Source organism: Macaca nemestrina, chromosome 12 (genome assembly GCF_043159975.1).
Source record: "Macaca nemestrina isolate mMacNem1 chromosome 12, mMacNem.hap1, whole genome shotgun sequence".
NCBI lineage: Eukaryota > Metazoa > Chordata > Mammalia > Primates > Cercopithecidae > Macaca > Macaca nemestrina.
The window spans coordinates 6036875-6049072 of NC_092136.1; the positions used below are offsets into that span (position 1 = coordinate 6036875).

The following is a 12198-nucleotide window of genomic DNA, read 5'->3' on the forward strand; positions in this document are numbered from 1 at the left end:
CCTGAAACATGGTACCCAACCCCACTGAGATACAGCTCGAAAACATTCTGGACAGGAAAATGAACGGCCTGGAGGATATGGTTAAAATCTCCTTGGTGCCTAGACCTACTCTATAAGCATATTAAACACTTGGAATCGCTGTAGCCCTCACAATACTACAAAGCAAAACTCCCTATTAGAAGGACTTCAGACTAAATGCAACTGGTATTTAAGAAAGGGCTCGGGAACAAAGAATTGAAGAAGTCTTGAGATACACCTGAAGTCTCAACAGACAGCAAAATTACGGAGTGGGGCTAACTCATCAGGGGATATAGGCAATGTTAAAGGGCTCTATAAATCTAACCACTTTTGCTATATAAGCCAACTTATCATTCTGTTTGACTTTAGATTATGTAGTCCGAGTATGATGGCAGAGAAGTAGAGCAAGCAAAGAAGAACTGAGACACAACCTGAGTGACAGATGGATGGAGCCCAAAACAATTTTTTCCAACACAGTCTACCAGGGGCTGAAAGTTTTATTTGTTGCTGGATGACCACACCCTCCATGGGGATATATGTAATAACATTCACACACAATCCCAGAGCAGATCTGCTGACAGCATACTGTACAGTAAGTGAGCATTATCTGAATTGTAATGAAGTCCTTCTTTATTACAGAACTGCTCACAAGAGAAATACGCTTGAGCTACCTAAGATAAAAACGTTTATTTAAAAGTCTGGTAACAAGCTTAATTGGACATTTTTGACTTCTACCTTTTAAGCCAATCAAAGGATAATTTTTTAAAAAGTTTCCCAAACAAAATCAGAATATTACTAAATATTCCTTTATAAGTAAGAAACAAGACAAAAATCCCCTTAAAAAAGACTATATTGACTGCAAAGGAATCAACATGGGAACCTCTAAAATTAAGCGGTTTAACAACATGGGAGAGGACAATTTCACTCTACAAAAAAACCCCCTGATTATCCAGAACACTCAAGTTAAGCGAATATTCCAAGCATCTATCTACAATGGGTAAAACATTCATTAAAAATGACTCAACCCTTCCTTGATGACCCAGGGCTGTCAGTACTAATGTCATTTTCTCTGCTGGGCTGTACCACACAGAGACACTCAGGCTACTGGGCCTTATGTCTATTTTAATTAAATGGCCTTGTAATAGTTATCTCAACTTCATAATTCTTCCAACTCTTAATACTTCCTAATTCTATCATTATACCCAGCTTCAAAAGTGTGGCTCTGTCGAGAGTCTGGAAAAAGACGGCCATATTTTTAGGTAATCCACAAAGTAGGAGGCACAGCCCTCCAGGGAGTGACACAGGAGGACCAAGTGGCTGCTCTCTGGCTTTCAGAACCTGCTTGCCTCTTGTTTCAGGCTGCCAGATCATTGAATTCCTAACAGTCAAGGTGTAACTGCGTACTAGGAATTCAAGACTGCCACTGCTAAATTTGAAATATAGAATTAAATGCCAAACACAAACACTTCAATGTCGAGTCACGTGCTGCTTCTGTCTAAGCCAAGGCCACCCCTCCTCGACTATCAGCTGGCATGTACTTGTAAAAGGAAATGCTTTCCCCATCTTTAAAAGCAGAAACAAAGCAATACTTACCTTAAAACTTAATCTGTTAAAAAACCAAAAAATACATTCCAAAGTCCAATATATTTTTTAAAAAATTATCAATGCCATTATTCCCTAGCTCAGAGTACCGATTCTGGTAAAAAATTTTAAAGCTGGGGTTTCAAAGTCATCTACAAAATACTCCCCCATTGGGAATGATCTAAAACAAGGGTATACTCAACTCAATAATATCAGAAAAATATCCAAATGAAATCTTTCGGTTCCTAAGCACCTAGGGTTATCAGCGGCATATGGCCACAAACCCAGCAGAATGAAAGGAAGGCAAGAGGGTTGTTCTATTGAGGTGCTTAGGCAGCAGGGCATGGAGGGAAATGGACACAAGTAGGATGTGGAGCAGAAATCAGTGGCTTCTCAATATCCTTCTGTCATCCCAGGCAGGTAATTAGGAGTAGACTAGACAAATGGGCAAGAATATTGTGACTACTGACCTCTCTTCCTGGTAAAGAGATAAGAACTTATCTTTGGCTCGCAGTTACTAAGGCAAATGGAAGATCTTTTACATCTTTCTGAATAAATGGGCAAAGGCTAAGAGCACTGAAAAAATAAAAATGTAACCTTGTAAAACCTACTAGATCTACCGTGTTCCTCTTGTTAGTTTCTCCTAAGGAGCTTGTGCAGAATGTCTCCCATCGTTCCCTGACTTCGTCGGGAAGATCTTCAGAGAGAGAAAACCAAAACAGTATTAGCACCACAATGACCTCCACACAGACAAATAAAGTAAACAGGTAATATAAAAGTGGGCCTACTCACCTGGTTCATCAATGGTGAGCAGGCCCTATCAGCTGAGAAACTGGGTGACAGCCAGCCCAGTGCTCTTAGAGAAATGGAATTATTACACCTTCCATAGGCCCAAATCCCACAGACTTTCAGGAACCAGAATCCCCGTACCCAATGGTATAGGCTTGATTAGGCCAAGAGCCCTAAGGTAGCTCTGTGAACTTAACAAGTTTCTAACAATGTTCTGGTAGAAACTTTACCTGGAAAGTGTGTTTCTAACAAGCTTTTCTGAGAAAGGTGGTAGGTGTTTGAGAAGGTGTAGGGGTGAGGGGATCTTTTTCCACGGTGAAGTTTAGAAAATACTGCAAATGACAGCTCCTGTGCACTTTATTGAAATGCTCTCATTGGCACCTGGCCAATGAATGTTCCACAGAACCTAGTATGGCTCCTCAAATTGCTCTAAGATCATGTTTCCTAAATATTTTGTGTCATGGGCCAACATGGATACACATGTAAATAGTGAAATTCCACCTTCTAGAGAAATGTTAAAGAAAAGGATAAACAACTGCTTTCCTGAGAAAGTAAAACCGTGATGTAATTTTAGACGCCTAACTAAAGCTGTCATCTGATAATTCTGATTTAAAACAGCCATGCATATGTGCACACTCACACAAGTGTACACACGTACCACCTGGCAAGCAGCTTCCATAAAGGAAAGACTGATCTAAAAACTTAATGATATCACATGGCCATTTCTTCTTAGGACATAAAGATAAACTGTGTAGTGAAATGGCCCAAGGAAGAGTTTTATACCTCTTATACCTCTCTCAAGAAGTAAAATTACAAGTGGGCACACAGCACTTTTTCCATCCCTGGGTGACAACTGTGCTTTTAGTGCACATTCAACAGGGAATAGCCTCTTGAACAAACAAACATTTTAAGAAAAAAACGGAAGGACTGGGAAATGATTTTAACTCTTCTGTACCATGGATGTTAAAGACTGTTCACATTCAGAATAGGTCTCAGGATTAGTAATCCTGTTGGGTACAAACACCCAGAGTACACAGAGCTCCTCATGCTCTCATTTTAGAAGAAGACTCATGGCTTGGGGCCAGTGTAAAAAGCATCCATACAATCTCTTCCAAATAAGCTGGGGCTGATTAAACTGAAATGCTATACAGAAAGAGTCCTTTAGAAGCCAATACCGCTCATTTCAGTGATAGCAAGAAATGCTGATAAATGCCCTAATATTCCAGTTAAAGAAACTTAATTCAGAGGCTATATAGAGGCCTTCAGAAAATAAAAGGCAAAATTATAGCTGAAGTGGCTCAACTGCTAGCATATGAGTACTTCACACTCACAATATTCAAAAGAATGATTCACCGAGCAACGCTCTTAAGAATGACAATAGGTGACTCTTGTATGCTGAATCCAGCCAAGCCTGCGAATGCTTAAGGAATGGTCTGTAACTATGTGAACAGCAATAGAGCCAAAAACTGACACTGTTCAAATACATTCTCAAGAACCTCATTCAAATAGATAATTTGCCAAATATAAAGAAGTTCCACAAATCACTATAAAAAATGCTACATGCATTTCTACTTGATCCTTAAATCCTTTCTGCAACCCAACAAAAACGTAATTCAAATTTCACCAATAACTTACCTTTGATAAGCTGCTGCACTAATGCACTGTTGGGGCCCTTATCAGTGCTATGCACGATACAGTTAGCTATCCTCGTCAGGTGTCCCATGTAACCATGCCTTCTTCCTCCCTCAGCCCTGATAAGAGGTAAAGGATAAATACTCAGATTCCTGATAGGATGAAGTGATGAAACACTCAGTAAGTGCTGCAGACTTTTAAGCAATCATTTTAAACACTGAAGGCACTGAAGAAGATGACAATGGACAGAAAAGAAAAGAAAAAGGAATGGAAGGTGCCAGAATATGACCATGCAGCATGGTCGGGGAGGGGTCTGAAATTGTCAAAGATTATATGGCAGCCTCAGTCAAGAGGCCACAATTTATTCAAATCTCAAAAATCATCACTCACTGTCAATAACACATTATCTTTTAAAAGATCAAATAAACATTCACTGATACCTAATGTTACTGTTAAAAAATATCTTTTTTATGAAACGTTTTCAAACCTTAATCAGATTATAAGGAACTGAAGTGAGATTTCTGCTAGTTCATTTTCTTAAAAGATAGCAAATTTTTATTATGTCAATGAATAGAAATAATTATCTACCAAGGACATGTCTCAAGATATTAGCTGATTTGAGGACTTAGCCAAGATAGGAGACAGTCAACTGGTACTTGACCATACACCATTTTGAACATGTGCAAATAAACTTAGTCCTTGTCCTTTTCCAATTTAGGGTCTCATCTTCCCAACCACGATCAATCTTTACAATTAAATAAATTCGCATCAGGCCAGGCACAGTGGTTCACGCCTGTAATCCCAACACTTTGGGAGGCCGAGGTGGGTGGATCACTTGAGGTCAGGAGTTCAAGACCATCCTGGGCAACATGGCGAAATCCCATCTCTACTAAAAATACAAAAATTAGCCAGGCGTGGTGGTGCACACCTGATATCCCAGCTACTCAGGAGGCTGAGGCAGGAGAATTGCAAGAACCCAGGAGGCAGAGGTTGCAGTGAGCCAGTATTGTGCTACTGCACTCCAGCCTGGGTGACAAAGCGAGACTCCGTGTCTCTCTCTCTCTCTCTCTCTATATATATATATATACACACACACACATATATATAAAATAAATAAATTCATATCAATCTGAGTTATCTGCATATTTACAAAGTGCCAAGACTTTAAGCGCTATGAAATAAAAGATTTTGGGCTGCAGATAGCAGGGAACAAACACTGCAGAGATTTTTGCTTAGAGAGAGAAAAGCCTTTCAGGAGCAATAAGAAAAAAAAAACCATCCTATGCTTGAAGGCTTGCTTGGAAAATAAAGTATCTGCCAGAGAATCTTAGAGGGCTTAGGGGTGCCTAAGGGTAAGAAAGTACAGGGTTGATTATTTATTTAGAGACAAGACCTTGCTTGTCATCCAGGTTGCAGTGCAGTGGTGCAATCACAGCTCATGGCAGCTTCAAACTCCTGGGCTCAAGCAATTCTCTCACTTCAGCCTCTTGAGTAGCTGGGACTACAGGCAAGTACCACCACACCGGCTAATTTTTTGTAGAGCCAGGATCTCCCTATGTTGTCCAGACCGGTCTCTAACTCCTGGCTTCAACGAATCCTCCCATCTTAGCCTCCCAAAGCAGTGGGATTACAGGCGTCTACCACCGTGCCTGGCCAGGGTCAATCTGCACTGAGTTGCTCAGAATCTCTTTTAGTTCTTCAGTAAGATCCAGAGAGCCAGGTGTTACCTAGAGGCAACTTAGTCACTCTCCTGCACTCCCTCAAGTACACAAGTGAAAAAAAAACAAAGGCCCACCTCCAAGGTGGTGAACGGCTTCAAATTGCTTCAGGCTGCTGTGCAAGGAGACAAGGAAAGTTCTTTCAGGATCCCTCCAGATGGAGGGAATGGTATTCACCAGGCCTCCAGAAAACGGGGCTCACCAGGAGAGCAGGGCACAAAGGATATTTCAGCCCTGGCCAGATGAGGAGCCAGCAAGAAAACTGGAGGTTGGGAAGGGCACACAGAAGCCAAGACAGAGTCAGACATATAACCAGAGATGTCGACTAGGCCACAAACAGCACCTTCAAAGAGCTCCATTTGGAAGAATGTAACTAAGGTCTACCAGTACTAGCCCCTTGTCACAAACAAACAAAATACCAATTTCCCACACGAAGCCAAATCAAAACCCCAGCAGTGCTTATTAAACAATTAAAAAAAAAATCACACCTCAAAAAGTAAGGCTGACTCCCAAGAGTCATCTAGCTTTCCTGGAGACAGAGAGACACATAACAAGAATGCTAGGAAATGATCAACTACAAAGGACCATGAGAGAAATTTTGGGGGTGACAGAAATGTCTTGATTGTGGTGGTGGTGGTGGTGGTGACTTCAGGCATCAGTCAGAATTCCTAGGAATGCACACCCACAATGAGCTTTACCATGTAAGAATCATATCTCAATAAACCTGTCTTAAAAACAAACACAGAAGCATGCCTTGAGAGTGTTTCCCAAACAGGCCCTTATGCCGCCATGCTTCAGAATCTACGGGAGGACATACAGGCTCCCAGAGCACTAAAGAGGAACGCTGTTACAGACAACACCTGTAAGAAAAAGTTTTGTGTAACAAAGCTACTTACATGTATCAACTAACACTTCATATAATCTTGCCAATCAGCTAACAAACATTTTCTAAAAAGAAAATACTCAGCAATTTTTTCCTCTAGGTCCCTGTACTAAGCAACTCTTCTCTACAATGAAAATACGTATGTAGTACGATCTGTTCTAAGTATAAGGTGACCAGGACAAATACACTAAGTTGAATCATCAAGGACTTCACTTAAACCTTCTAACTCTTAGAACAATAGCCATTCAAAAAGGACCAGGAAGTTTCAAAGGCAGCACAGAGGTGGGGAACACTCCAAACTCACTGGTTTTGCCCCCAAAACGAGAGGACCTAACAAGAAGTTATTAATATTATAAAAATAACTGTTACAATGAAATAAGCTGGGGAAAAGTTTAAATTGTAAAATGGCCAGTATCATGTAATTATTTCCATTTTTTTTCTGACTAGGGCAAGGAAGTATTATTTTCTTCATATTACCAAACTGAATTCCTTTCAAAAAACAATTTACTTACTGTTTCTTCTCATTCATTTCCCAGGCTTCAAGTATTCGTTCTATTAATTGACATTTTTGGAAAAGCTGAATAAAAAAGAATATTCCAGTTAACACTTCAAAGCATTGAAACTTTTTTTTTTTTAATTATACTTTAAGTTCTAGGGTACAAGTGCACAACGTGCAGGTTTGTTACATATGCATACATGTGCCATGTTGGTGTGCTGCACCCATTAACTCATTTACATTAGGTATATCTCCTCCTAATGCTATCCCTCCCCCCCCACAATAGGACACGGTGTGTGATGTTCCCCTTCCTGTGTCCAAGTGATCTCATTGTTCAATTCCCACCTATGAGTGAGAACATGTGGTATTTGATTTTCTGTTCTTGCAGTAGTTTGCTGAGAATGATGGTTTCCAGCTGCATCCATGTCCCTACAAAGGACACAAACTCATCCTTTTTTATGGCTGCATAGTATTCCATGGTGTGTATGTGCCACATTTTCTTAATCCAGTCTGTCACTGATGGACATTTGGGTTGATTCCAAGTCTTTGCTATTGTGAATAGTGCCACAATAAACATACATGTGCATGTGTCTTTATAGCAGCATGACTTATAATCCTTTGGATATATCCCCAGTAATGGGATGGCTGGGTCAAATGGTATTTCTAGTTCTAGATCATTGAGGAATCACCACACTGTTTTCCACAATGGTTGAACTAGTTTACAGTCCCACCAACAGTGTAGAAGTGTTTCTCCACATCTTCTATTTCTCCACATCCTCTCCAGCACCTGTTCTTTCCTGATTTTTTAATGATTGCCATTCTAACTGGTGTGAGATGGTATCTCATTGTGGTTTTGATTTGCATTTCTCTGATGGTGAGTGATGATGAGCATTTTTTCATGTGTCTGTTGGCTGTATGAATGTCTTCTTTTGAGAAGTGTCTCTTCATATCCTTTGCCCACTTTTGGATGGGGTTGTTTGTTTTTTTTCTTGTAAATTTGATTGAGTTCTTTATAGGTTCTGGATATTAGCCCTCAGAACTCTAGGTTAAAGAGAATAGTAGTACGCATAATCTAGCAAGCTAAATGTTGCTAAACCAAATGCAATGTGATAATCTACTGCAGACCCTCAGAACACCACAGGGATTCAAATCAGGATCCACACCCTCCACAGAACATCTACGGGAAACTCAGTATTACAGGTAGTGCAGTTAACCTGAAGCAAAACCAGGTTTTATTAGCTGTGAAAATTCAGACCAGAAATATAAAACCTGAACTAAATTAAAACGGAATAAAGAAAACTATGCCTTGGCAAAAATTTAACTTAGAATCCAAAGTAATACTAGTAATTTTAAAATGTGAGCAAGTCTTACTTCCAGATGAACATGACTGCATTAATATTAAACACAGGTGGATTTTGCCCAAATTCTGCAAGTCAGAGACAACTGCTGCGGGCTGCAATAATGGAATGTGCAGTGCTAATTCTTCTCAGGTGTCATTTGTCTTTCCCATCAACTTCACTGTTCCAAGCTAGCCTTTTCTACATTTTAGGTTTGCAAGTAAACTAAGCGTGGGCTAGAAATTTTTAAAGTACCATAGAACTAACAAGCAAGAAAAAATCTGAAGACTGACTTAGTAAAATTATCTCATATTTGACAGAAGAGAAAAAGAGACCCCAGGAAGAGACTCTCAACATCACAAAGAACTCAATTCTCCTGACTTTCAGTCAACGTATTCAGCAAAGAAAGTATACTCTGGTCTGCCAAATAATAGTGCGAATGTTTTCTATAGTATTTAAATATCTATGATTCTTCAAATCATCAAAATATTTGTATATCTTCAAACCTATTAATTTTATCAAATAAAGAGGCCACTTAGCTTTTTTCTCACAAGACAGTTCATTTAATAGTTATTTGTCCAGTACTTGATTTATATAACGATTGGTTAAACATGAAACAAACATGATAGTTAAATATTTAGACTCTGAAATCTAACCTCAAGCCCTTAAACCTCAATTCATACCACAGTCAAGTGGAAAACTGTTCTAACCAGGAGAGAGTGGGAGAAAAATGAGACCAAATAAGCTTACATGTTTTAATAACAAATTATCACCAGTGGAGTCTTGATCAGTAATTGTGGCATTTTCTGTGTTTTCAAATGGACTTGCAAGAATCAGTGCAATACAAATTTCCACTTGTGTATGCAAAAAGTTATTCCATGTATATTTGAAGAACATGTTCTACAAGAAAGAAAAACCATGTTTTATTTGGTTACCTCAATGTTTAAGCCAATACTTTAATACATTTATAGAAGAGTGATTTAATAAAGTAAAAATGATGTGCTCTCAGTCCAAAAGGACCAATTAAAAGGAACACGAGTTCACATCATTAGTACTTGCATAACCAGAGTTTCATTTTCTGTGGTTTCAGTTACCCATAGTCAACCATGATCTGAAAATAGGTGAGTATAACACAGTAAGACAGGCTAAAGCAAGAGATGACACTCACATAACATTCATTACAGTATAGTATTATAATTGCTCTACTTTATTATTAGTTATTATTAATCTCTTCCTGTGCTTAATTTATAAATTAAACTTTGTCACAGGTATGTATAGGAAAAACACATAGTATATATATATAGGGTTAGGTATCTGTGGTTTTGGGCATCCAAACGGGGTCTTGGAAGGTATCCCTCATAAATAACGGGGACTACATGGGGATGTGAAATACTGCTTTAGAGCCTAAATGGCATGCTATCTGCTTATGTGACATGCCAAAACTGGCATGGAATCTAGTAAAAAACCAACGACAAACATACAAAGACAAGAGAACGTTTCTCCAAGAGAAAGGGAGTATCATTTTTGTTTTCAAAGCAACTAACACAAATACTAAGTGTGGTAAATTTTCTATAATTTTCAAGAAAATTTATAAGAATTTCATTTTGATGCAACAAATATTTACTGCTTTGTGCACGGTATTGTACGAGATGCAATATGGCAGACTGAGGTACACAAAAATATGGTCCACAATCTTGAGGTGCTCATGACTCAACTCTGGCATACAAAAACTAGAACTATCAGCAAAAACAAATGGTACGAGAGGCAGCAACGTGAATTTCCTGGAAGTACAAGGGTTTTCAAATTACTTGAAAAGGTAATAGCAATTCAAAAGGTAAAGAATTTCTAAAAGCACAAAATGCATCAAGTATGTATTTAGGAAATGGTTGGATCTGGTAATCTAATCTCAGAATGAAAAAGTAATGAATGACTCCTCCAGTAGTCTCATCAAATTAAGTCTCATCAAAAGGAGTCCTTAAGATTAACAGAATAAATTAACAATAACTGTACACTTTTATTAGTAAAATTAAAGACTAGTGATTAATGACTTCGCAGTTATATTCCCAGAGTTTTATACACTAGAAGGTAAGACAAAAACTACATCCCCAGAGGGCAATGACCATGCTAGCTATCAAAAAAATGGTGATTCTTTAAATCTTCATCTCTTTTTCCAAATTGCTCCTGTTTTCTATGCTCTATACTGATTTAACCCAAAGCTGAAATCTAACAAAAATATCTCACTGATGCTAGGAATCATAATGATGTGGCTGATAAAGCACATATGAGTTTGAAATTGGGTGAATTCAAATCTTGGCTTCACCACTCACTAGCCGATGGAACGTATCCTCTCTCTGGGCATGATCTGAAAAACATATCCTCCCTCTCACTGTAATGTTCACCTGGCTGTCCTGGAGATCACCCAGGATCACGTGAATAGTGTACAGAAGATGAACATTACAATGCCCGTCATAAAGTGAACAAACATCTCCTTTGAAACACCCCCAAATCTCCCCCAAATATATGATGTGACCAGATGTCTTGTGAAACCTGCTAAAGGGTTAACCCTCATGCTTTCTGTGCTGTGGGTGGCAGCACAGAGAGAAGCATGGGCTCCAGAGCTGGGCCTGTGGATTCTAAGCACAAACTCTGAAACTGGGGAATTCAGGGGTCAGGGAGACCTAAATCACCCCTGGGCTTTCCCTTCTCCTTCCATCAATAAGCACGCTAATAACTGTCTCAAGGAAGAGTCAATCCAGACTCAAATCAATTAAGACCATATGGCATCAGGTACATTATACAGGTACCTCCCAGTGGCAAGAAGATAAAGGTTTGTCCCCTCACTAAATACGAACAGAAAACAATGCTGCACCCAGCAGTCATCGTCCACGAGACGGAGCACAAGGGAAAGGCCAATGTCTCTTAATCATCTTCAAAATCCTGTGTTACAATTCTTTATACAAAGCAACAGTAGATGCCTAGTGAACAATTATAAGCATTCAAAATTTATGATAAACTCAAGGCAAAAACTACATAAAACACCATTTATGCTCAGACCAAGAAAAGTCACTGACATATTGTAAATCTGTAAGGTTGTAACTTGGTTAAATTTCCATGAAGTATCAATGGCAAATTAAAATGTCTGTGAGCAGGGAAAATCTCACCAATATGACTCCAATGCTATTCAGCTCCATAAGGTCCCCATTTATACTGCTGGTATTGGTTTGCAGCAGGCTGGATATCAATCTAATGACATTCAACCGGGTATTCCCCACAGGAGGATCCAGCACACCCCATGTGGTCTTCATCACACTTTTCTGAAGAAGAAAAAGCTTTCCAATTAAATTCAGTTAAATGAACAAAGCAAATGGTGTATTTGCTAAGACATGACTCTAGTTTAAATCCTGCAAACAACATGGCCTTAATTTTACACCTGAAATAAAATCTAAAGTTGCTCTTGATATCTTTCAGATACAATGAAATAACCAGCAGGAAAAAGGAAAAAAAAGCAAGTAATTTCTCTGGACCATAAATTTTATAAGAAATCAAGTATCTCCCTGCCTCAACATTCCAAGCTGTCATGAGAAGAAAGCAGAAGGCTGCAGAATACCCTAGGAAAAAGCACAATATTTCAAAATCTGACCAGAAATCTAAACTAAAAGAAGTTATGGCCGGGCACAGTAGCTCATTCCTATAATCCCAGCACTCTGGGAGGCCGAGGCAGGTGGATCACTTGAACCCAGGAGT

The 12198-nt window shown here is 39.0% G+C and overlaps 1 protein-coding gene across 18 annotated transcripts in view; it reads right to left on the reverse strand.

Annotated features, from left to right (window-relative positions):
* The window catches only part of LOC105469709 (protein phosphatase 6 regulatory subunit 3), a 158638-nt gene that overhangs the window by 36572 nt on the left and 109868 nt on the right, over positions 1-12198 (reverse strand). For all 18 annotated transcript variants that reach the window (XM_071074142.1, XM_011721135.2, XM_011721133.2 and 15 more), the window contains 5 exons: positions 11616-11768; positions 9205-9354; positions 7134-7198; positions 4024-4139; positions 2211-2296 (listed from right to left, as the gene is read on the reverse strand). In XM_071074142.1, the coding sequence (XP_070930243.1) occupies positions 2211-2296; positions 4024-4139; positions 7134-7198; positions 9205-9354; positions 11616-11768 (570 nt within the window). The remainder of the gene's footprint in view (positions 1-2210; positions 2297-4023; positions 4140-7133; positions 7199-9204; positions 9355-11615; positions 11769-12198) is intronic.